Source organism: Neoarius graeffei, chromosome 15, assembly GCF_027579695.1.
Source record: "Neoarius graeffei isolate fNeoGra1 chromosome 15, fNeoGra1.pri, whole genome shotgun sequence".
In the NCBI taxonomy this organism is placed as follows: domain Eukaryota; kingdom Metazoa; phylum Chordata; class Actinopteri; order Siluriformes; family Ariidae; genus Neoarius; species Neoarius graeffei.
This window is the reverse complement of record NC_083583.1, coordinates 51152018-51179066: the sequence shown is the minus strand read 5'-3', so window position 1 is coordinate 51179066 and position 27049 is coordinate 51152018. Positions and strand designations below refer to the sequence as shown.

The following is a 27049-nucleotide window of genomic DNA, read 5'->3' as shown; positions in this document are numbered from 1 at the left end:
AGTAAAGAGTTTAAAACATGTAGAGATGACAATATTAATAATTTAGCAGAAAGCATCTGAAAACAGCTTGGTCTTTAACCTAGATTTGAAGCTGCCAACAGCAGGAGTATTTTTGATGTCCTCTGGCAGTTGGTTCCATAGCTGTACTGCATAGTAGCTAAAAGCTGCTTCACCACACTTTGTTTTAACATCAGGTTTTACCAGTAAATTCTTCTGCTGCGATCTGGTAGATCTGATTGGGTTAGGCCGCTGCAACATATCAGAGAGGTAATTGGGCCCTGTACCATTTAGAGATTTGTACACCAGCAGCAATGCTTTAAAGTCAATTCTGTAGCTTACTGGAAGCCAGTGAAGGGACCTTAGAATTGGAGTAATGTGCTCTGTTCTTTTTGTTCGTGTGAGAACCCTAGCCGCTGCATTTTGAACCAGCTGAAGTCGTTTGATGGTCTTTTTTGGCAGGCCTGTGAAAAGGCCATTGCAGTAATCAACCCTACTAGAGATGAAGGCATGTATACGTTTTTCCAGATCATTTTTTGACATAAGTCCTCTTAGTTTGGAAATGTTTTTTAGGTGATAAAATGCTGTTTTAGTGATTGCTTTCATGTGACTGTCAAAGTTTAGCTCGCTGTCAATGAAAACACCAAGATTTTTAACCATTTCTTTTGTTTTAATCCCCTTTGTGTCAAGAATAGTGGTAATCCTGAGTCTTTCATCTTTTTTCCAAATAGAATTACTTCTGTTTTATCTGTGTTCAGCTGAAGAAAATTTTGTGACATCCAGTTGTTGATTTGATCGATACACTGGTAGAGACATTCAAGGGGGGCATAATCATTAGGTGATAGAGCAAAATAAATTTGGGTGTCATCTGCATAGCAGTGATACAAAATTGAGTTGTTCTTGATAATTTGCCCAAGTGGGAGCATATAAAGGTTGAATAGTAATGGTCCAAGAATCGACCCCTGGGGGACACCACAGGTCAAGGACATTGATGTTGAGGAACAATTTCCCATGGTAACAAAGAAGCTTCTATCTTTTAAGTATGATTTTAACCAATTGATAACTTTACCAGTCAACCCAACCCAGTGTTCAAGTCGATATAGCAGTATGTTGTGATCAACAGTATCAAAAGCTGCACTGAGGTCCAGTAATTGAGGTTTTTCACCTGACGTCACAGGGTCACGTGACACCCCGGTGTCCGCCATTTTGAAGGTCAAGCTAGCTAATGTCAACAACATCATAGCTGGTATGTTACTGTAGCAATGTTTACGTTCAGTCATTTGGATGACTGTTAAAACCTTTCAGTCTCAAGTTTTTCCTTTACTGTATTTACTAGTTTACTGTAATTATGATCTGGCAGCTATTTACACCGGATCCATTAGCTAGTGCTAACAGCTAGTTGCTAGTACACTGCTACAACACAGACACCGACCCTAATAATACAGTTCTTGGTCATTGCCTGGTAACAGCAAATTTATAACGGGCCATGTCTCAACAGACTAAGAAGTTATTTCAATGACATTTAATAACATTTTGTTTATCCTGAGGACCGAAAGTAAATGAAAATGCGAACAAACCTTAGCTGTAATAAGATGGCGACCACCGGCTCCAGGGACGACCCACTGATGTAGGCATGTTACCCAGCCTGACACAAAATATTTGTAGGCATCCAAACTCTTATATGCTTTCAGATCAATACCTGTGTATGGCGATGGGTTTTTAACGACATAGGTATACAGATCATGTGGGCCGAAGTCAAGTAAAGACGAGGGCTTCGTGTACTTCCATACGTCAGTGAACAATCCTGGTGGAAGCAGGTAAACGTCGTTCTCTAAGCCTGCTAACCTCAATTTTTGCAAATACCTCTCCCTCTGCTCGCCCTGTAAATGCCCTACGTCGCTGGATAGTGAAGGTGTTTTCTGCATCTCGCTCCTTTTTCTTTTATGTTTTTCGTTTGTTGCCTTCCTCGCATTCAAACCGATTCGAGCCGTGACGTCCAAAATGGCAGCCTCACATGACTTGGTCACGTGGGTGAAAAACCTCAATACCAGGACCGATGTTTTGCCTGCATCAGTATTAAGACGTATGTCATTTATAACTTTAATCAGCGCTGTTTCAGTGCTATGATTGGCACGAAATTCTGATTGAAAGTTATCAAAACAGCTGTTTGATATCAAGAAGGCAGTTAATTGATTGAAGACAATTTTTTCAAGGATTTTCCCGATGAATGGTAGATTTGATATTGGCCTGTAGTTATTTAATACTGAAGCATCCAGATTATTCTTTTTAAGTAGGGGCTTTACAACGGCTTTTTTCAAGGACACAGGAACAATGCCAGTCTCTAGGGATGTATTTATGATTTGAAGCACATCTGTAATTATAAGATGAAGAACAGACTTAAAAAAGTTGGTGGGCAGAATGTCCAATTCAGATGTTGAGGAACTGAGATTTTGTACAGTTTTTTCAAGAATCTCATAATCAATTAAACAAAATTCTGACATTGTGTTGAAGTTATCTGTCTGTGTCACTGGTGATTTCAGTTTTTCAATTATTTGCAACTGAGATATTATGAGGAATATTCTGCCGTATTTTATTAATTTTACCTTTGAAGAAGGATGCAAACTCATTGCATTTATTAACTGAGAGAAGTTCAGGTGCTAATTGTGGTGGGGGATTAGTTAGCTTCTCTACTGTTGAAAATAGCACACGGGCATTGTTCATATTCCTGTTGATGATGTTGGAGAAGAAAGACCGTCTTGCTTTACGAATTTCATAATTATATTTACAAAGCATCTCTTTATGGATTTGATAATGGATGTGAAGTTTAGATTTGCGCCATTTTCTTTCAGTCTTTCTACATTCTCTCTTTAGCAGTTTAACAGCTGGGTATTGCTTCCATGGTGCTTTCTGCTTATTATTGACTGTTTTAATTTTGAATGGAGCAATATCATCCATAATTTGGGTCATATTTAAATTAAAAATTTCCAGTAAATCATCTACAGAGTCTGACATTTTGGTTGAGATCCGAGAGAGAGCTTGCTCAAAGAGAACACATGTGTTGTCATTTATGACTCTCCTACCCATAGTCGTTGAGCTGTTCTGAATGTGAGGAGGCATAGAAACATCAGAGAAAACACAAAAATGATCAGATAAGGCCAGGTCAATAACAGTGGTAGAAACAGTAAGACCCTTTGTGATGACGAGGTCAAGGGTATGACCACGAGAGTGGGTCGGCCCCTGTACATGTTGTACTAGGTTGAAGTTGTCAATAAGTGCAAGTAGTTCTTTGGCATAAGTGTTTTCAGGATTAATAAATTCAGGACCTAATAAATAATCAGCTGTAAAATACACCAACACACAATACTGCTTTTGTGCACACTTCAAGATACCATCCACTCACTATCCATCACCATGAAATTTCTTTAGCCAACATATACTTTACTAGAAATAATGGTGTATTATGAAACTAAATCCTGAACAAGATGCTCAAGTTAATTTATGGAGAACATGTACCGGTCAGCATGCAGAAAGTTTTGTCAGACAATACTGTAATAATAAGATAAAGTAATAATATGATAAAGCCAATTATTGTGATATCCATCCATTCATCCATCCATCCATCCATTATCTGTAGCCGCTTATCCTGTTCTACAGGGTCGCAGACAAGCTGGAGCCTATCCCAGCTGACTACCGGCGAAAGGCGGGGTACACCCTGGACAAGTCGCCAGGTCATCACAGGGCTGACACATAGACACAGGCAACCATTCACACTCACATTCACACCTACGCTCAATTTAGAGTCACCAGTTAACCTAACCTGCATGTCTTTGGACTGTGGGGGAAACCGGAGCACCCGGAGGAAACCCACGCGGACACGGGGAGAACATGCCGTGTCGCCCAATTATTGTGATATTAACATATTAAATAGAATGTGAGAACAGCATATATACAATTGTGGAGAAAAGGGCTTCTTCTTTTGTTAAATTAATGAAGAAACCATTTAAATGGATCCAATGTAACCAAACTTTCATTCATTGCTAAAACCTTTTATGTTATTTGCTGTGTGTAACTTCAACCATGGTAGAGGTTACGTGCAAATCTTCCAATTTTCTTTCATTCAGAATAAAATAAGTGTTTGAAAATATATTTTTAGTATCAAAATAACTACACTGCATGACTTTATCACTGTAACAATCTTAAATGTCTCAAAATATTCCACTTACTCCTTTTAGCTTGGCCAGTGCATGGACTGTGTTTTTCATGGTGTCGGTTGGGATTATGTCCGAGTTGTCTCCAGTCAGGTAATCTTTCCGAGAGTTTAGTGTAAGCTGCACATCTGCTTTCAGCTCCACGATGTGGTGTTGATTCCTCTCCCGCTGGATATACAGGAGTTTAACTTGATTCTTCCCATAACCTGTTCTCACAAACTCAAAATTCTACAAAATAAAATATTTCAGACTGAAACATTCAGCAAGGAAAATGACATCCCATTTTACAATATTTAGTTATCCCGGTTTTAATCCTTTATATTTATAAAGAAATCAAATAGAAAAATAAACTCTTTACCTGGTTTGAAGTAGTCATATTTCTCAAATAGTTGCACTGAGGGTGTGTGCCTTTACTCTCTATTCTTCAACAGGAGCAGGATTTACTGAGGACACAAGGTTATATTTAGGGGTGTGGTATTGTTTGTGTATTTTTGCATTTCGCAATGGTTCAAACGATCACATCTATGTTGACCACAACTGGTCACAACGGTTTTAAAACATGAATTTCTGTTCAGATGATTGCAAAGTTTTACCAATAGGAAAAATGAAGACGAGAAAGAAATTTATACCATAAATGGCCAAACAATGAATATGAAGATATTAATAGCAGAATGTGATAAATAAATATTGTCTAATAAGCTGAACACGCGACCCCTCACAACCTAAATCTCCCTTATCACACAACAGCTACCAGTCAGGGAGGGTGAAGGCTAGGGAAGACAAGACAAGGGAAGCTAACCAGCCACATCTTGGCAAACTGCTGATCATCACAGATCAGGTTAACACACTCGGAGGGAAGCCCGATATGCCCTCTTATGAATGGCCAATTTTGCTCTTCTGACTCACAGCCATGCATAGCTGTGGCATCGTTGGGATTCAAACTCACGTTCTTGAGAAGATGAATGCTTTTTTGTTGTGCCACTCTGGAACTGAATGTCCAGCTTTTGACTAATCACTTCCAACTCCTTTAACATGCCTTCATTGATTTTTCAGTGCATCCAGTTCAGTACATTCAGTTGTAATATGAAGCATATTTTTTTCTTTTCAAAAACCATGTTGGGAGGCAAACCTTTGCTCTGAGCTGTATCTGCACTATCTGACTAAAAATGGGATGGCATGCAAAATCTCATCTCATCTCATTATCTCTAGCCGCTTTATCCTTCTACAGGGTCGCAGGCAAGCTGGAGCCTATCCCAGCTGACTACGGGCGAAAGGCGGGGTACACCCTGGACAAGTCGCCAGGTCATCACAGGGCTGACACATAGACACAGACAACCATTCACACTCACATTCACACCTACGGTCAATTTAGAGTCACCGGTTAACCTAACCTGCATGTCTTTGGACTGTGGGAGAAACCGGAGCACCCGGAGGAAACCCACGTGGACACGGGGAGAACACGCAAACTCCACACAGAAAGGCCCTCGCCGGCCCCGGGGCTCGAACCCAGGACCTTCTTGCTGTGAGGCGACAGCACTAACCACTACACCACCGTGCCGCCCGCATGCAAAATCTACAATATAATAATCATATAACCGTGTATGGGGGGCGGCACGGTGGTGTAGTGGTTAGTGCTGTCGCCTCACAGCAAGAAGGTCCTGGGTTCGAGCCCCGGGGCCGGCGAGGGCCTTTCTGTGTGGAGTTTGCATGTTCTCCCCGTGTCCGCATGGGTTTCCTCCGGGTGCTCCGGTTTCCCCCACAGTCCAAAGACATGCAGGTTAGGTTAACTGGTGACTCTAAATTGACCGTAGGTGTGAATGTGAGTGTGAATGGTTGTCTGTGTCTATGTGTCAGCCCTGTGATGACCCTGGCGACTTGTCCAGGGTGTACCCCGCCTTTCGCCCGTAGTCAGCTGGGATAGGCTCCAGCTTGCCTGCGACCCTGTAGAAGGATAAAGCGGCTAGAGATAATGTGATGTGTGATGTGATGTGATTGACCCCTTGAAAATGGTTCCTCCAGGAACGATGACTTTTCAGTTGTCAAGACAACGGAAAAACTAAAATACAAAAACAGAAAGATACATCACAATGCTCTTGTGCACAAAAAAAATGCTCTTGTATTTTAGTTTTTCCGTTGTCTTGACAACTGAAAATTCATCGTTCCTGGAGGAACCATTTTCAAGGGGTCAGTCACCAAAGGGTTAAATCACATATCCATCAGGGTTCATACATTTATTTGTTTTTCTATCCTTTGTGGGTCATGGGTGGGCTGTAGCCAATCCCAGCTGACTTTGGACAAGGCCACCAGTCTATCACAGGGCTAACACAGAGATAAACAACTATTCACACACACACCCACACACACCCCCACACACCCCTATTGGCAATTTAGAGTAGCCAGTTGACCTAAACTGTATGTCTTTGGAGTGTGGGAGGAACTCAGAGCACCATGAGGAAACCCACACAGGCACAGGGAGAACATACAAACTCCACACAAAAAGGACCCAGTTGACCAGCAGGTTCGAAACCAGAACCTTCTTGCTTTAACGCGACTTTGCTAACCACTGCACTAGCGTACTACCCCAGTTATAGTATATCATGATATATAATTGTGTGGAAATTGTACTTATTTTAGCAGGTTGTTCCCTGTGCTAATAGCACTATGCTATAAAGTTTATAAAATCTTGTAGTGTATTCCAAAGGTTTTAATGCACCATGAAACTGTTCTCATAGCCATCATGCAATCATAACAATATCACTTCACATCCCTCACTGGAAATCCCTAATAATAACGTCCATAACATTTAGAAAGATTCACAGTGAAATTCCTGATCTAGATTTAACTCTTATATCAATACAGTGTAGTAGTGTAAATGTATACTATTATGAATAGTTAATGCCTGATCGACGATTGACGAGTTTTTATACGTATAATATGACGATATCTAGAGTGTGTGAATCATAGCTGCCATGCTGAGAGTCATGAGACAAAACTCCCTAGCTTCCTCTTTCAACCACAAACAGCTGCATATAGATACTTTCACTCTTGTTAAATGACTAAGAAAACATATGACACGTTCATTCTTGTTTCAGTAAGAACTACGGTACTTAACTTTATGTCACGGAGGTAAAATGGTTTTGTTTTGGTCTTTTTGTTTGCTTTTCTTCCAGGTATTCTTCTTCTCAGGCTCACTATGTGAGGGTGAAATATCCTGCTTAAATGAAGACGGGCAGCCTGTTGACTGGTAGGTGGAGTTTAAACCTTGAAACTTATTTTGTTGTTTACACTTTCTATATGCTTTTGTTTCAGGCAGAGCTTTAGCATTTTCTCTTCATTCTTTTCATAATTCAAGGTTCATCCTGTATAAATTACCAAAATATAGACAAGGGAATGTGGGAAGTGGAGTTGACTACATGTATTTGGATCCATCATTATCCAGCTGGCAGATGAGTAAACATGTGGTGAATACTAGTGAAGGGGCGTTAGGCAGGACACTGAGCCAGCTATACCAAAGATATGAGGTATGATTGTACATGTATAATATCTAATATTCATATACTCTGTATATATATATATATATATATATATATATATATATATATATATATATATATATATATATATATAAATGCCTTGCAAAAGTATTTATCCCCCTTGGTGTTTGTCCTGTTTTGTTGCATTACAAGCTGGAACTAAAATGGATTTTTGGAGGGTTAGCACCATTTGCCTACCACTTTAAGGTGCACATTGTTTTTTTAAAATTGTGACACAAACAATAATTAAGATGAAAAAAACAGAAATCTGGAGTGTGCATAGGTATTCACCCTCTTTCGTATGAAACCCCTAAATAAGAGCTGCTCCAACCAATTCACTTCATAAGTCACAATTAGTTGATTAAGATCCACCTGTGTGCAATCAAAGTGTCACATGATCTGTCACATGACGTCTGTATAAATCAACCTGTTCTGGAAGGACCCTGACTCTGCAACACTACTAAGCAAGCAACATGAAAACCAAGGAGCCTCCAAACAGGTCAGAGACAAAGTTGTGGAGAAGTATAGATCAGGGTTGAGTTAGAAAAAATATCCCAAACTTTGAATATCTCAGGGAGCACCATTAAATCCATTATAGCAAAATGGAAAGAATATGGCACCAGTATAAACCTGAAAAGAGAAGGCCATCCACCAAAACTCACAGACTGGACAAGGAGGGCATTAATCAGAGATGTAACAAAGACACCAACGATAATGCTGAGAGAGCTGCAAAGATCCACAGTGGAGATGGGAGTATCTGTTCATAGGACCACTTTAAGCCGTACACTCCACAGAATGGGGCTTGATGGAAAAGTGGCCAGAAAAAAGCCATTGCTTAAGAAAACCCATTTGGAGTTTGCCCAACAGCATGTGGCAGACTCCCCAAACACATGGAAGAAGATTCTCTGGTCAAATAAGACAAAAATTGAACTTTTTGGCAATCATGGGAAATGCCACGTGTGGTGACAAAGGTTCATGGTCGAGCAGGACAATGACCCTAAACTACTAAAGCTACACTGCAGTCGTTTAAAGGGAAACAATTAAATGTCTTGGAATGGCCTAATCAAAGCCCAGACCTTAATCCAACTGAGAATCTGTGGTATAACTTGAAGATTGCTGTACACCAACGCAACCCATCTAACTTGAAGGAGTTGGAGCAGTTTTGCCTTGAGGAATGGGCAAAAATCCCAGTGGCTAGATGTGCTCAGCTAATAGAGACATACCCCAAGAGACTTGCAGCTGTAATTGCAGCAAAAGGTGGCTCTATAAAGTATTGACTTTGGGGGGTGAATACCTATGCACACTCCAGATTTCTGTTTTTTCATCTCAATTATTGTTTGTGTCACAATAAAAAAAAAACAATGTGCACCTTTAAAGTGGTAGGCATGTTGTGTAAATCAAATGGTGCTAACCCTCCAAAAATCCATTTTAATTCCAGCTTGTCATGCAACAAAACAGGACAAACACCAAGGGGGGTGAATACTTTTGCAAGGTACTGTGTGTGTGTGTGTATATATATATATATATATATATATATATATATACACACACACACACACACACATACATATATATACACATACATACACACACAGTTGTGCTCATAAGTTTACATACCCTGGCAGAATTTTTGCTTTCTTGGCCTTTTTTCAGAGAATATGAATGATAACACAAAAACTTTTTTCCCCACTCATGGTTAGTGGTTGGGTGAAGCCATTTATTGATAAACAACTGTGTTTTCTATTTTTAAATCATAATGACAACAAAAAACATCCAAATGACCCTGATCAAAAGTTTACATACCCCAGTTCTTAATACCGTGTATTGCCCCCTCTAACATCAATGACAGCCTGAAGTCTTTTGTGGTAGTTGTGGATGAGGCTCTTTATTTTCTCAGATGATAAAGCTGCCCATTCTTCTTGGCAAAAAGCCTCCAGTTCCTGTAAATTCCTGGGCTGTCTTGCATGAACTGCGCGCTTGAGATCTCCCCAGAGTGGCTCAATGATATTGAGGTCAGGAGACTGAGATGGCCTCTCCAGAACCTTCACTTTGTTCTGCTGTAGCCAATGACAGGTCGACTTGGCCTTGTGTTTTGGATCGTTGTCATGTTGGAACGTCCAAGTACGTCCCATGCGCAGCTTCCGGGCTGATGAGTGCAAATTTGCCTCCAGTATTTGCTGATAACGTGCTGCATTCATCTTTCCTTCAACTTTGACCAAGTTTCCTGTGCCTTTGTAGCTCACACATCCCCAAAACATCAGCGATCCACCTCTGTGCTTTACAGTAGGAATGGTGTTCCTTTCATCATAGGCCTTGTTGACACCTCTCCAAATGTAACATTTATGGTTGTGGCCAAAAAGTTCAATTTTGGTCTCATCACTCCAAATTACCTTGTTCCAGAAGTTTTGAGGCTTGTCTCCGTGCTGTTTGGTGTACTGTAGGCGAGATACTTTGTGGCATTTGCTTGGTTTTAACAGAGCCCCTGATTTTCCATTTGTTAATCACAGTTTGAACACTGCTGACTGGCATTATCAATTCCTTGGATATCTTTTTGTATCCCTTTCCTGTTTTATACAGTTCAACTACCTTTTCCCGTAGATCCGTTGGCAATTCTTTTGCTTTCCCCATGACTCAGAATCCAGAACCGTCAGTGGCTGGATGAAAGATGCAAGAGTCTGTCTGGATCCCAGAAACTTACTCAGCTTTTATGCGCACACACTGATTACAAGCAAACAGATCACAGGTGAGGACGTTGCCTTTAGTAGCCATTCAAACCCATTTGTGTCAACTTCCGTGCATGTTATCAGGCCAAAATCACCAGGGTATGTGAACTTTCGATCAGGGTCATTTGGGTAGTTTCTGTTGTCATTATGACTTAAAAAGAGAAAACACAGTCGTTTGACAATAAATGGTTTCACCCAACCACTAAGCATGAGTGGAAAAGATGTTTTTGTGTTATCATTCATATTCTCTGAAAAATGGTCAAAGAATCATAGATTCTGCCAGGGTATGTAAACTTATGAGCACAATTGTATATATACACACACACACCAATGAACAGTTTGGACGCACCACACCTTCTAATTCAATGGGTTTTCTTTATTTTTATTCATTAAAAAACACTTCATGTCTTAAAGTAATGATGAATGTTGTTTCTCTTTACTTAGCTGAGAAGTTCTTGACATAATATGGATTACTACAGTTGTGGGATAGGGCTATTTACTGCACTTTTATTATTTACTATTTGATCTCAAACACATTAAGAAGGCAAGTAATTGCACTAATTACCTTTTGACGAGGCACACCTGTTAATTGAAAAGCGTTCCAGGTGACTACCTCATGAAGCTGGTTAAGATAACGCCAGTAGTATGCAAAGCGTCATCACAGTAAACGCCGGCTACTTTGAAGAATCTAAAATATGAAACAGTTTGTTTAACACCTTTTTGTTTTACCACATAATTCCATACACGTTTCATATGTTATGTCATAGTTTTGATGTCTTCAGTATTGTTCTACAATGTAGAAAATAGTCAAAATACAGAAAAACCTATGAATGAGTAGGGGTGTCCAAACTTTTGACTGGTACTGTATATAAAACAGAAACATCAACCAAAAGCAGCACATAGGATCTAGATCAAAATAATCTGAATATGCATTCTGTAATCCAAATATGATTTGTAAAAAAAAAAAAAAAAAAACGTTCATGTTAATGATAGAAACTGGGACAGATTCATGTTTGAGACAGATTCAATTTAAAATTTATTTTTCTACATTTAGTACAAGTAAACAATAGGTAAGAAAGAACTACTTTTAAAAATTCAAGGTTACTATGATATGCCTTACTTGTATAGAAATCTATGCTTCTTACAAAAACCACTAACATGGACAGCGATGGTCATTTCTAAAATGATCAGTGTATTTACAGTGCATTAATTACATGCAGCTATTTTAGGATTATGATACTAATGCTGAATTGTTTTAACAGTCAAACAGCTCAGCATACATGCTTTACAACGATGCTCCTCCAGTACTGAAATATCAGAATCATTATGGACACACAAAAGGTACTATTGCACTATTTTATACTTTTGTATAGGTCAAATTTAGATGTTTCAAAGTCCCAGAAATCTTGTATGGTTTATTTGACAGCTATAGTACCATTGGATTTCCACTGTTCATGTAAAAGTGATTACTTTTTTTTTAAAGATAAGAAAAAAAAGGGGTTGCTGCTTTGACAGAGGGGCATTCAAGTACAAAGAGCACAACTGATAAATGCTGTGGACTGAGATTGATGCCAAACCCCTATCAAATAGCAAAGTTTATCTATTGTACATCAGATCTGCCAGTTGTTAACACGTGAAGCTTTTCTTCATTTCATATTGACGCTGACCACAGGTTATCATCAGAATGGCCATCAAGTAATGTAATGTAATTTGCAAGTCATTTTTACACTGAGTGACTACTGTGTGATTACTGTGTGATGTGTTGTCCAGGGGCACTGCTTTTTGACCAGTTTCAAGGATTTTGGCTAACACACAGCATTCCTCACTTTCCACCTTTCCCCAAAATGGGTTTTGGCTATCCCTCTACTGGAAAATTATACGGCCAGAGTGTTCAGTGTACAACCTACAGTTACAAACAGCTCCAAAAAATATGTAAGCAAACATTAAGTAATGCATTAAGCCATTAATAGAACTACTTCTTATATATGACCATAAGACTATGGCTGCACACACAGCACTGGCATATTTTTATCATGTATTCTGTAAATTTCTACTTCATGTTACAGATAAAAATGCTGTATATTTACTGCTTCATACATATCATTCATGCTCCTGACTTTAAATGATGATGAAATATCTATTTTTTCTTTTCTTTTTTTAAACAGCAAAGCAGCTAGCATATATTAACCCATACACATACAACTGCTCAATGCCATCAACCTTTCAGAAAGAGATGGCAGAAATGGTACAGATGTGTGCTGGCAAAAGAGTGACTGTGGTTCCCAACAGAAGGCTTGAAAAGTTGATGTCAGTCAAGGGAGAGACTTTTCTCAGTTTTTCCAAATCACACAGCTATGTTGATGGTAAGAGAATGTCTGTATTTTAATTATACTGTGCACTTATTTCTCCCCATTTTTATTAACATACATGCTGGATAACAGTGATCACGTCTAATGTCACCCAAACGTCTGTTTTTGATTATGTGAAAGTTCAGTTCCTCTTGAGTAACTATTGACTTTCTTTGTGACCGGGGCAGTGGAACTTTTTAGGATACACAGTTTACCTTGTTTTCTGCATGTTGTGCATGTGTAGTCATTTTGATATTACCACTAGATGCATAGTTTCAAAATCCAGGTTTTGATCATAAATAGTATAGCACCCTAGTGTTGTTTATTTCACTATTCTGTCTCACTATACACTTATCAGCCATGACATTAAAACCACCTGCCTATTGTGTAGGTCCCCCTTGTGCCAGCTCTGAAGCTGACTTCAGGCAAGAGCTGGGGTACACCCTGGACAGGTCACCAATCTATCACAAGGCTAACACATGCCCCTTTTCCACCAAAGCAGTTCCAGGGCTGGTTCGGGGCCAATGCTTAGTTTGGAACAGGGTTTTCTGTTTCCACTGACAAAGAACTGGCTCTGGGGCCAGAAAAACCGGTTCCAGGCTAGCACCAACCCTCTGCTGGGCCAGAGGAAAGAACCACTTACGTCGGGGGGGAGTTGTTAAGACCAACAACAATAACAAGACCGTGAAAGATCGCCATTTTTAAGCAACGAGAAGCAGCAGCTGTACAAACGCGACGTCATCCATTATTATTGTTGTTGCTGCTGCTGCTTCTTCCATGTTGTTTTTGCTTCGATATTCGTGCCAAGGTTTATGCAAATGTAGCAACGTAACTGACGTATACAGCGACGTAACTGACGTGTCTTCCCTTAGCACCGCGAGCTATGGAAAAGCAAACTGGTTCTCAGCTGGCTTGCGAGTTGAACGAGTTGTGAACCAGCATCAGCACTGGCCCCAAACCAGCCCTGGAACTGATTTGGTGGAAAAGGGGTAACAGAGACAAACAAGCATTCACACTCACACCTACTGTATGGGCAATTTAGAGTAGCCAGTTGCTCTAATCTGCATGTCTTTGGACTGTGGAAAGGAAACCAGAGGCTCAAAGCAAACTTGCAAATCCCACAAGGAAAGGTCCCAGTTGGCTACAAGGTCCAAACCCAGAACCTTCTTGCTGTGAGGTGACAGTGCACTGCACCTCCGTGCTGCCTTCCTCAAACCATTCCTGAACAATTTTTGCAGTGTGGCAGGGCACATTACCCTGCTGAAACATGCCATTTTACAGTTGCCATGAAGACGTGTACTTAGTCTGCAACAATGTTTAGGTAGGTGGTACATATCAAAATAACATCCACATGAATGCCAGCACCCAAGGTTTCCTGGCAGAACATTGTCCAGAGCGTCACACTGCCTTAACCAGCTTACCTTCTTCCCATAGTGCATCCTTACCATCTCTTCTCCAGGCAAACAATGCACATGTACACGGACATCCATATGATGTAAAAGGAAATGTGATCATCAGACCAGGCCACATTCTTCCATTGCTCCATGGTCCAGTTCTGATGCTCATGTGCCCATTGTAAGCACTTTTGGTGGTGGACAGGGATCACTTGGGCATTCTGACAGGTTTGCGACTATGCAGCCCCTTATGCAGCAAACTGAGCTTGTAGGATAAGACCAGATGGATTAGCCTTCGCTCCCTATGTGCATCTATCAGCATTAGGTGTCCATGATCCTGTTGCTGGTTCACAAATTGCCCTTCCTTGGACCACTTTTGGTATGTACTAATTTTGGTGGGAACACCATACAAGGCCTCCTGCTCTGGGGATGCCATAACCCAGTCCTCTAGCTATCACAATTTGGCCCTCAAAGTCACTCAGATTCTTACATTTATCCCTTTTTCCTGCTTCCAACACATCAACATCGAGAATTGACTGTTCACTTACTGCCTAATATATCCCACCCTTTGACAGGTGCCACTGTAATAAGATAATCAGTGTTATTCACGTTACCTGTCAATGGTTTTAATGTTATGGCTGATCAGTGTATGTTCATATTGTAACTTCTCAAACTGTTGTCGCCTGATCTTTGATCATTGCCTCCCATGTATTCACATTACCAGACGTTTATGCTGGCTGGATAGCACAGACACTGCAGACAGACTTGCTAGTGGAAACATGGCAGCGGACAACCCACGAACTTCCTTCCAACTGCTCACTTCCTTACCATGTGATGAATATCAAAAGGGTCTGTCTGCCTAAGCTGGTGACTTTCAGCTCTTATGAAGACCACTCCAAGTGGTGTGTCTCTTGGGAACACCAAACCCAGTGGACTTGTCTAGGGGACCTGAACAGAGAGAGCACACAGGCATGGAGAGGAGGTGGCCTCATCTGTACACAAAATTCAGCCATATACAAAGCTTTCCATTCAGCTGTGGCCTGGTATAAAAATTGTTAGAAGTGGGAAGTCTACTGTTATCGACAGGAATGCACACTAGCTTTTAAATATTTTTAAGCAGGTTTTAGAATTCCAATGCAGCAGATACCGTACATCCATCCATCCATCCATCCATCATCTGTAGCCGCTTATCCTGTTCTACAGAGTCGCAGGCAAGCTGGAGCCTATCCCAGCTGACGAGAGGCGGGGTACACCCTGGACAAGTCGCCAGGTTATCGCAGGGCTGACACATAGACACAAACAGCCATTCACACTCACATTCACACCTACGGTCAATTTAGAGTCACCAGTTAACCTAACCTGCATGTCTTTGGACTGTGGGGGAAACCGGCGCACCCAGAGGAAACCCACGCGGACACGGGGAGAGCATGCAAACTCATATGCACCCATATGCAGTACACAGTCCCAATTATTAATGATCAGTTGGTCAGTTGAGAGTCTTGCAGTTGAGAACCTACAGCTCCATGATCAGGGACAGAGCTGTTTGCAGAGAATAATATTAATTGTGCAATACCAGCTTGGCCTGTCCAGCTACTAGCTTCCAAAACAGACCAAGCTAATCAAACTGGTACACCAACTTTTCCAGTTGGTAAGTTATTTTACAGTTTCCTAATTACTTCTCTAAAATGATAAATAAATGTTTGAAATTCTAGGCTCCATTTTGCCTGCAACCCTGTACAGGATAAGCGGCTACAAATAATCATGGATGGATGGATGTTTGAAATTGTCTAATTATCTCATTCTTGAGTCTGATTAGGTAGTTTTTATTGAAAGACACACTTAAAGTAAGTATTCTGATCCCACAAAGCCTAATGTTCAAAATAGAAAGGTAAACTTGCAAAATGCAAAGTTTGTTGGTGTGTTCCACAGACAGACAGACAGATAGATAGATAGATAGATAGATAGATACTTTATTTATCCCAAAAGAAATTTAGGCATCCAGTAGCTTGGTATGACAGAAACATAATGAAAATTAAAGAAAATAACAAAAAAGCAAAACACATAAAAATAAAAATTAACCTGTCTGAGTCAAGTCAAGTCATTTGTATAGCGCTTTTAACAAAAATTGTCGCAAAGCAGCTTTACAGAATTTGAACAACTTTAAACATGAGCTAATTTTGTCCCTAATCTATCCCCAATGAGCAAGCCTGTGGTGACGGTGGCAAGGAAAAACTCCCTCAGACGACATGAAGAAACCTCGAGAGGAACCGGACTCAAAAGGGAACCCATCCTCATTTGGGCAACAACAGACAGCATGACTATAACATTAACAGTTTGAACATGAAGACAGTTTCGTTGATGTTGTAACTCTTCATTGATGGAAACTTGAGTGCAAAACTGTTCATGACAACTGCAGTCCTAAAGTTAGCAAGTCAACTGTAGTCCTCAGCCATAAAAGCATTACTGTAACAGTCCAGAGCTGAGGTAACTGGACTATACAAAACTTAGTATATTGAGACTTGAACTACAAGGTCATGTATGGAAATTGTTGATGCAGTAGATAAATAATTACACAATGCAAAATGACAGTGCAAAATGATTGTGCAATGACAGTAAATGAACATACACTCAATTAGAAATAACCTGTTTGAAACAACTACACTATACATAAACATAGCCAGGGGCAGATTGTATCAGTGGGCTAGCAGGGTTTAGCCCCCCTGTCTTTCAAAGGTAAAAGGGAAATCAATACTATATAAGATTTCATAGTTTGGGTATTCACATCATATTATCTGTGTTTAACAAATATTTGAACCCCCCCAAACTAACAAAAACCCAACCCACAGAGTGATATGAAGCAAGACTGTGGGCAAACTGTAATGAGCCCAGCGCTGTAGGCAGAAATACTCTTTGCTGTACTTACTTGCAGCCAATCAGCAATTGTCATGTCACATGATTACACAGTGTGACATGCCCCATAGTTTTGAGTTCCAATGGATTAATATATTCAAGCCCATTTTGGTGATATTTCCGTAATACGTCACCAGCAAATGTGTTACAGACTCATTCGCAGGTGCAATGAACATGAATGAAGTAGCTTATTTACTCTATCATTATTATTTTTTGTATATATAGCGCTAGAGGAAACAATAGCCAAGTAGTTTCCAAAACTAAGGGACTAATCAGATGGTTCATAGCAGCTTAGACAACCAGAAGAAATCAGTGTGGACCCTGAGTTTTGAATGATGCCAGGCCTGCCAGGGTGATGTTACCAACCATACTATCTGGCAGAGTGTTCCAGACTTGGACTGCTTGGTGGATAAAGCTTCTGTCCAATGTGTGAGTCCTGGCATCTGGAATGGCAAGGGCATGGACTGGAAGGGATGATGTTCGGGGGACACATTGTTTATTTGGTTTAATTTGGTTATTTGTCTGCTGAAATACTGCATGTTTGGAGGTGAAACTGAAATTTGATAGACAGAGCACACATTACAAAGTACAAATTGCACAAAATGACAAAACCACAAGTTTAGTGTTTTCATGGGTTGAGCAAAAGGGTTGCAACTTTTCTGTGCACCATGTTTGTTCAGATAAATACGCAGTTTGGATTCAAATGCCAAAAGTTATATATAAACTTTTAAATTATGAAATTATATATTATTGAATGCCCCCCCCAAAAAAAATTACCACCAGCTGCCACTGAATATAGCATATTAAAGACCTGAACTACACAGTCCAGTGCATATGGAAATTGTGTAGTAAATAAATAATGACAGTGAAAAAAAAAGGTTGTGCAATGGTGACTTGAGTGCAAAGAAAGCAGAGCTAATATAGCCAGTGAAATGGAGTAAAAACAAAGAGCAGAGCAGAACATCAGGTTAGTACTCAACTCCACCCCATGCCCATGTTAAAGTGCTGATGACACGTTTTTGACATCTTTGGCGATGTTTTATAACATAAAAAGTAATTCCCGATGATCCATATATTAATTGACGAAGGCGCCTATTTTACAAGTTATGATAAAAAACGCGGCTATTTGGGCAAATTTGACGGGGCTGCAGCACCCAGGAGACGAAAGAGGAGGAGGAGCTATATGACGTCAGCGAAAGAACCTTCCTCCTAACTTACCAGTTTGTTGTTGATGCGACAGGTGTTCAGTTTGTCATTATTAGTATTATTATTATACATTTATATATATTTATTATGCCTTCGCGTTGTGTTGCCGGCTTTTGCTCCAAAACCTACAAGGATGGGGTAAGTTTATTCAAGTTTCCCAGAGATCCCGAGCTGCATGCGAAGTGGGTGAAGCAAGTCAGGCGCACTCGTGACAAGTGGGAGCCCTCACCAACATCCGTCCTGTGCTCTGAACACTTCGATTTGGATTGTTTTGACACCCTTCCCAGCTTAAAAGAATCTCTTGGGTGTTCAGTTCATCACAAACGTGTGTTACTACCATCAGCAGTGCCTACACAGTGTTGCCAGATTGGGAGGTTTCCCGCCCAGTTGAGCGATTTCAAGTGCATTTTGGTGGGTTTTGAACATATTTTGGGCTGGAAAATGTCAGCAGTATCTGTTGCCATATACTGCTTTAGTTTTTCAGCCCAAAATATGTTCAAAACCCACCAAAATGCACTTGAAACCGCCCAACTGGGCGGGATTCCTCCCAATCTGGCAACACTGCCAGTATTCCGGAGGGGGTCTACTCGTAGCTATGCCGGATCCAAAGACAGTCCTCCTGTCAGAACATGTGTTGTGAAACGACATAAGATAAAGGTACGTAGAGCTATAGATTCTACATGATAATCATAAATGTTAAGTCGTTGTGATATCAGTCATGTATTTGCTTGTGAAAGCTTGCGGCTTTCATGTAACTGCCGCCTAGCAACGAGAGGCAAAGGGTAAAGAGGGTAGGCTATCATAGATTCTATTCGGAAGAGATCAACACAATTCTAGACTCCCAGAAGAGGAAGAGCGAGCACTAGAGAGTTCACCGGCGTTTTCATGCGCCATTTCCATTGAGTAGAACCAGAGTAGAACAGCCAGTGAACCGTAGCGTGTTCTCCCGCTGACGTCACAACATGGCCGCGAGCCACGGACCCAGTTTTCTTGCGCTGTGCAATTAAAAGTTGGATATTTGTGTAACAACAGCTTCTTTTCACGTAATTATAACAGAAATCTAACATGTTTGCCATGTTGTATAGTTTATTTAAGAAATTGCATAGTATCATGTTCGTGTCATCAGCCCTTTAAAGAGCCTATAATAGCTCTGTGGACAAAAGCTTTTCTAAGTCTGTCCGTTGAGAAGCTCTGTGACAACAGTCTGCCACTGAACATAGGGTAATATCAAAATCTAAATCAACAGAAAATACTCCAAAATACTACACTACCTGGTCAAAGAAAATGTCACCATATGGATTTAAATAAGCAAATACTTAAGAGCCTTTAACTGGTTAATTACTGCAATGATTAATATGTTTCAGCTTTCAAAAATTATTTTAACCCAAACTGATGCAGTGATTAGCTTCTCATTTCTTTAAAAACCATGTTGGAAGACATATCCCATGGTTGTGGAAAAGATATTACTTAGGTTAGAAACTGTCCAACACCTTATTAAAACATGGAATGATGGTCATGAACCATCAACTTTGCAGATGAAATGCGGTCAAAAAAAATACTGACTGACTATGATCAGAGATCGCGTAAATGCTTGAAGTCGAATCATAAAAAAAAAATCAGTATAACTCATGGCTATGTTGAACAGTGAATGTAAGAGCATTTCTATACACACAATGTGATGAGAACTCGCAGGATTGGGACTAAACCGCTGTGTGACCACAAGAAAATCACTTGTTAGTGAGACTAATTGGAATAAAAGGCTTCAGTTTGCTAGGGAGCATAAAGATTGGACTCTGTAGCAATGGAAAAAGATCACGTGGTCTGATGAGTCCAGAGTTACTCTAGTCCTGAGAGATGGGTGTGTCAGGGTAAGAAGGGAGCGATGCACCTGTCATGCATAGTGGCCACTGTCCAAGCCTCTGGAGGCAGAGTTATGATCCGTGGTTGCTTCAGTTGGTCAGGTCGAGGCTCAGGAATGTTATGTGGCAATAAAATGAAGTCACCTGCCTTGATTCACATATGAGCTTAAGTGACATCCCATTCCTAATCCATAGGGTTCAATATGACGTCGGTCCACACTTTGCAGCTAGAACAGCTTCAACTCTTCTGGGAAGGCTGTCCACAAGGTTTAGGAGTGTGTTTATGGGAATTTTTGACCATTCTTCCAGAAGCGCATTTGTGATGTTGGACGAGAAGGCCTGGCTCTCAGTCTCCGCTCTAATTCATCCCAAAGGTGTTCTATCGGGTTGAGGTCAGGACTCTGTGCAGGCCAGTCAAGTTCATCCACACCAGACTCCGTCATCCATGTCTTTATGGACCCTGCTTTGTGCACTGGTGCACAGTCATGTTGGAAGAGGAAGGGTCCAGCTCCAAACTGTAAAAACAGTCTGCATGCCTAGGTGCTTGATTTTATACACCTGCGGCCATGGAAGTGATTGGAACACCTGATTCCGATAATTTGGATGGGTGAGCAAATACTTTTGGCAATATAGTGTATCTCCTGTCCCGCGCTCCAGCCCAGTCGGTGGCGGTAAATGCACGTTTAAGTTGGTTTGCCAACCGCCATAACAGAGACAACAGTTCCCCTGGAGGAAACTGAGAGTGATGCAGTGCGCTTAAGCCAGGTTTTGGAAGACACGCCAAAGGGCGGGCGAGCGGTTCAAAAGCTACAAGCAGAAATGTACCTGCAAGTTTGAGCTGTTGGTGGCGCTAGAGAGTTTTAGGTAGTGAGCTGAAACTTGCTGAGAAGAACCTTGAGTGTGTCAAGAAACATCTTAAGAAGATTTCCGCTTAAACCGGAAGCAGCAGTTTTGAGTGTATGCACGTGTGTTAGTCTGTTCCGAACAGCTACAACATGGATTTCGTTGAGGTTCCGGTGTCGGAAGATTTGCCCAGTGCTAAAATTAAAAAAAAAAAGAAGCAAAAGAAAAGTGGTGAGAAATCGGCTGAAAGTGGCGCAGAGAAGTCTGAGCCTCTGGAGCTTTTAGGCTCCCCGTTGCCTCCGACGTTTAGTTTGTCGGAAATAAAAAATAAACAGCGACGACACTTGATGTTTATGAAGCTCAAACAGGAAAAGAGAAAGGTAAGCGCAAAAAAAAAAAAAAAAAAAGTAACAAAATGTACTCTCCGACATCACTAGCTTCCAGAGATGGGGCCAAGTCTCACACGTGCAAGTCTCAAGTAAGTCCCAAGTCTTTTTTGTCTTGGGCAAGTCAAGTCACAGGCTATGTCAAGTCAAGTCCTATAACAAGTCAAGTCCAAGTCAAGTCACCTTAGGCGTATTGGCGTAATTTTATCAGCAGAATATGAATTTAATACATTGAAAAGGCAATACATAAGTAAATGTCAGTAAACATCCCTGGCACATGTGCCTAACCTGTCAAATATTTGCATTTTAAATACTCATGTTCTGTAAAATACATAAAACAAAACAGTAATAATGTCAAAGTTATTTATTGATGGCAAAATTGATTGCAAGATTGAAAGCCAACTAAGTTTCTCACATTGTCATCAGCCAACAAGAAAAATAAACAGAGAATTGGCATTCTGTTATGTGCGTAGTTAAAAGAGGGTAGGACGACACCTTGGGTTAACAGGGGCATGAGCTCCTCCAATCACGTCAGATGAGATGATTATTATTAATAAGATACACGTGGAGAAACCTGAAGTGACTTCGATATATGTTTGCGCCAGTAAAAAAAAAACAAAAACCAAAGGATAGAGAAATGTGTCAGACATAATTTAGGTCTCAAAAAGAAGACCTGTTCGCCCGTGCAAAAGTGACATCATCTTACCCCATATGACAAGCTCCAGAGGTGTGTGCAAAAGCGCTCTCTCTCTCGCTCTCTCCCTCTCCAAGGCTGCCTCAGCCTGTGCGGAGCGGGGACATATAGAACGACTTTGGCGCAGGAGTCTTGGTTCCCGCTATAATAGATTGTTACGAAAATAAATGTTAAATGAAATATGCATCCCGCGCATTCCTTTCCACAGGAACTTTGCTCACAACGTTTCGGTCGTGGCTAACGCACTGTCCTCCTTACCACAAGTGCAACGTTTCAGGAACAATACGGAAAGGACAGTGCGCGGGATTCATCTTTCCTTCAACAATTACCCAGAGACTTTTTAAATTACCTCACTGGGAAATATCCAATGCACCTGTTCAGTTACAGAGTTGTGCTCTCTAAATTGTAGTCATTCAAACCATTGTTTTGGCGGCCTGGTAGCCTGATATACTAAATGTAAATTCATGGTTTGGATGACTGCACAATTTATTTTCATAACACTGTGTTACAGCGGGAACCGAGACTCCCGCGCACAGTCAGCCTATTTTGCAGAGTTTAGTATCGCTGCTAGCCTGTATTCAAACAGCGAGTGGCATGCCGGGGAATCCAAATCGTGGCGCTTTTTTCAATAGTGCATGATAGGCAGTGGGACGGAGTTTTCTTTTCTTTTTTGATCGGGTAGTGTGACGAAAAAAATGTGCAGGTTGCTGCACTGCTATTTCAAATGGCTATGATAAACTCCCCTGCCTCTATGCCCTATGGACAGTCTGGCTAATGTACACGAACACACTTACACGAATTTGTACTGCTCATGAATGTGTACATGTTCACAAGCTGACCATTAGCTTAACCCTGAAACAGAACAACAGGGTAGGAAGCTGCTTATGTTATTCAGCATCACGACTGCAAAGTGCACAATCAACTTACTACTACTGATATACAATATCATTAAACTTGACGTAACTACATTGCTTACCAGCATTCACATAAGAATTTCACAATAATAAACTGAATCCCTAGCTACATCTGCAACGGCTAAAATCCTCCTACTGCTCACTCTCGTGGCTAACATTGGCTAACGAGGAGTTTAGCTGCTATCACCAAATAACAACACATTAATAAACTTACTTACAGAATGGATCTTCAAATGCCGGACGAAATTGGAGGTCGTGGTCTGGCTGTCAGAAATCGTCACGTTGCAAATCTTGCACTGCGCCGTTCGTCATTTACCTTCTAGGCAGTAGCCCTTGAAGCCGAAAGTGATTACTCTTGGGATGGCTGACATGATGATATCTATGCTATGGAAAGTCCGCACTATAATGACAGGCGTACTAACACCTTCTGCGCGCTTCGGCAGCGCATTGATACAGAGCTCAGATATCAATGCGCTGCCGAAGCGCGCAGAAGGTGTTAGTATGCCTGTCATTATAGTGCGGACTTTCCATAGCATAGAAAATCGCTACGTTTCAATTTGTGTAACTGAACTTGTTTCATATCACTGGTCATATAAACCTATGTAAACAGGAAAAATGCGGAAGAGTTTGGTCGCATCTAACTACAGCCCCAATAAATACCATTGGCCATGCTGAGCCTAGCTACATTGCTAACAGGAGTGACAGTGCGTCTGACTGCGTCTGACTGACTGGGAGGTCGCGCAAAGCTCGGAGAGGTACGGAGCAGCTCGTCTCAATTCAGATAAGAGCATATTTCATTATGGAAGTACGGTGGACTGTTCCTTTAAAAAGTAGATATGTGACCTCAACATAGCCTAGGTCAGAATCAACCTTACTAACCATTCCCCACAACTGAATGAATAAAGCAAGGTGATGTGTACAAAAGTGAACACTTTAATGGAAGGTGCAACAAGCTGTTCAATACAGCAGTATGGCCAAACTGTCAGAATGGTAAGTTAAACAAAAACCAAAAAGAAACAAGTGATTTGAGAATATACACTCAAACAAAACAGCAATAAAGGAAGAAAGGGGCGACAGCCCGAGGAAAGCCCCCACAGGAGCGCACATCATTTGCAACATATGGGGCGCACCAACGCGGCTGAGTTGGGCTGAGCCGTGCGGTGCTGAGTTGGGCTGAGTCGAGCTGAGCGGGGCTGTTGGAGTTGCATTTCGACTACAACCGCGCTGAACCGTGCTGGCTGGAAGTGGGTGGACACATTGGGTGGAGTTAGCGGAAGTGGGTGGACGTCACGTGATGTCGTTAGGCGGCGCAAACAGTGACATCAGTGATCTTTTAAGCGGTAGTCTCACGACCCGGATAGTAAACAATAAACATGGAGGACATGGAGTCGTTAGTGTTGCTGGTCTTGGTGCTGTGGCTAGTTTTCTTGCTGATCATCATCATCTTTGTCGTCTTCTAATTCTTCTTCTTCCGGGTTTACGGTGTTTACAGATGGTGGTTAAAGATCCCAGTGTGCTCGCAGGGCGTGTGTGGGCATGTGAGGACACTCCTCCTCACCAATCAGTGCACAGGGGAGTGTCTCCTCACGCCCCCAGCCCCACTCGGCTCGGTTGGGCTCACTTCAGCCTCACTCCAAAACCGTGCGAGTTTTGGGTGCTGAGTAAGGCTGAAGTGAGCTCAGTCGTGCTGCTCTGAGGTAGTCGAAATGCGAGCCGTGTCGGGCTGAAGTGAACTGAAAAAGGGTAGTGGAAAAGGCCCAATAGGCTACCCAACTCAGTACAGGAACAAAGCACAGGAACAAAGCTAAGGCGACTGTCAATCCACCCACCTTAAACAAAATGCATTAGCCTACGTATATTTATGTATTAAAATTTTAATGTGATCCTGTATATCGGCGTTACCACCGTGGGCTACGGAGAAGAAACACTTACAGTGTGTGCAGTAGGCTTCGTGCACATTGTTCTGCACCTCTCGGAGGAAGGGGTAGGTGCCCTGTAAACCTTTGGAAAAGGTACATTTTCTTTTCGGCATAATTGCTGCGGCATTACTGCTGCTAGCTGCTAGACAAAGAATATTCGCGCCAGTTAATGTTTATTTTATTGTTGCATGGCAACACGTTCTGGTGTCTGGAATAATGTGACTAAATAAACACCCATACCACAGGGCCAGGGGGCAGTAACCAGGAAAGTCTGCGATTCCTGTCAATTCATCAAAATAGTAAATGCAGACATTTCTCCGCTAATGATTCCCACGCTGCTCAGTCGCAAATGTTGCGAGTGGTGAAAACTGGGACATATCCGTGTCCCGACAGACTTTTGTTGGGACTCGGGACACACAACCCCAAATCGGGACTGTCCCGGTAAAACCGGGACGTCTGGTCACCCTAAGTGAAGGACAAGTTGAAGAACAGATTTCAGGTAATTTTTTTGACATATGTGTATGGTAGTTTTGTGTAATCTGCTATAAGATGGGAGAAACAAATGAAGTGATTCTCGGAGAGGAAATTTTTTTTTTGACAATTCAGAATCCACTACTTCCATAGTGCTTTTAAATATAAGGCTGTAAGCTTTGTGTTAGTTGACTCTAATATTTATGTCCCAATATCTTGACCACATTTTAGGATGAAAATAATAATTTTAGATATGTTATTTTATATTGAAAAATTAGCTGTCTCGGAGAGGACTTTTTTTTGACACAATTACATACTAATTTGATCGAAATAGTCTGAAAACTTACTGGCATTCAACATTAAAACTTAACTATGTTTCCAATGATATGGAACCAAATATGTGTTTTATGGTATAAAGAATGATGTAAGTGCATCCCTTTTGGAGCTACCTGTGGTCAAAAAAGCACTTTTTCTAAATGACACGAGTAATTTTGCTAAATATGACACATATTGTCATACAGTCACCAAAAATAACGTTATCACCAATTTTTTTTTTGCATGGTAAATAGAGCTATCACAGGGCTACAATAAACAACCAAGTTTATTTAGTCAAGCCTTTTGATATTGAAGATAAGTGTTAAATGTGATTTTTAGCTTGCGTACCCTGATTGTAAAACAACCCGACTATCAGCCGTACCGGGCCTTTCAATTACATAATTTGGGCTAAACCCTGTATTTCAAGCCCAAACCAATCTGTGGTGGGTTTCGCAAAAGCCTCTGAACGCTAAAGGCCTCTGCATGCTCTTGCGACAAGGCTTTCGCAGATAGCTTTTCGCAGACAGTTGTAATTTATCGTTGAGCGGGGAGTAATAGGCGTGCGCGATGTTATTCACCGGCACAACGCAAGGGGGCGTGAAGTCGCTAGGAGTAGTTGGTGGGTGTGGTTAGTGGAGTGTTTATCCTCCGGTTACTTATAATGACTAGAACTTTTTTTTTTTTATAATGACTAGAACTGGAGTCGTATAGATGTACGTACTTCCTCAATCAACCGCTCTTCATGCTGCTCCATCTTCACTCGTGTTTTTAAAAATGCCGGTCGTGAAAACAAAACAAACCGGGAAAGTAGGGAAGCGGAAGTGCGTGTACAGCGGATGTAGAGTGGACCAATCAGAGCCCTCTTGTCTGCGACGCCGTCTGCGAGGCTTCTGCGGTGGTCACAATTTTTGGGAGGTGTGCGCAGAGTGTCTGCGAAGGTGGGGGGGCTACGCAGACGCTATCTGCGACACCGTCTGCGAGGACTGGGTTGTCAGCATAAATTGGCCTTAAGAGAATCTTAACTAAGAGAGAGACAGAGAGAGAGTTCATTGTGCTTCTCGCGCTACCATTTAACGATGATCTTTATGCTACGATGCTTTTGGGAGACCCACCCCTGGCCATTTCCCTCTGACCTCTCTTATCAACAAAGTGTTTCCACCCACAGAACTGTGCCTCACTCAATGTTTTTCGCACCATTCTATCTGTGTAAACTCTAGAGATTGTGTGTGAAAACCCCAGGAGATCAGCAGTTTCTGAAATACTCAAACCAGTCCATCTGGCTCAAACCAACACCCATACTACAGTGAAACTCTCACTCTGAGATCACAG

The 27049-nt window shown here is 41.3% G+C and overlaps 3 protein-coding genes across 10 annotated transcripts in view; 2 read left to right on the top strand and 1 right to left on the bottom strand.

The window, feature by feature from the left end:
- Positions 1-27049, bottom strand: part of uox (urate oxidase) — a 78529-nt gene that overhangs the window by 8410 nt on the left and 43070 nt on the right. For 4 of the 7 annotated variants that reach the window (XM_060941561.1, XM_060941558.1, XM_060941559.1 and 1 more), the window contains 2 exons: positions 4564-4648; positions 4221-4433 (listed from right to left, as the gene is read on the bottom strand). In XM_060941561.1, the coding sequence (XP_060797544.1) occupies positions 4221-4433; positions 4564-4581 (231 nt within the window). In that variant the 5' untranslated portion in view covers positions 4582-4648. Of the gene's footprint in view, positions 1-4220; positions 4434-4563; positions 4649-7317; positions 7421-11026; positions 11150-15031; positions 15152-27049 lie in introns of those variants that run through there. The other 3 variants (XM_060941562.1, XM_060941563.1, XM_060941560.1) reach the window with 3 other exon arrangements.
- dnase2b (deoxyribonuclease II beta) lies at positions 7203-16290 on the top strand. The gene is made up of 6 exons (XM_060941555.1): positions 7203-7449; positions 7558-7726; positions 11724-11802; positions 12232-12393; positions 12627-12824; positions 14928-16290. The coding sequence occupies exons 1-6, from the start codon at positions 7337-7339 to the stop codon at positions 15260-15262; spliced, it is 1056 nt and encodes a 351-aa protein (XP_060797538.1). The 5' UTR covers positions 7203-7336; the 3' UTR covers positions 15263-16290.
- Positions 20916-27049, top strand: part of rpf1 (ribosome production factor 1 homolog) — a 65043-nt gene continuing 58909 nt past the window's right edge. The window contains exon 1 of one of the 2 annotated variants that reach the window (XM_060941556.1): positions 20916-21401. In XM_060941556.1, the coding sequence (XP_060797539.1) occupies positions 21174-21401 (228 nt within the window). In that variant the 5' untranslated portion in view covers positions 20916-21173. The remainder of the gene's footprint in view (positions 21402-27049) is intronic. The other variant, XM_060941557.1, reaches the window with a different exon arrangement.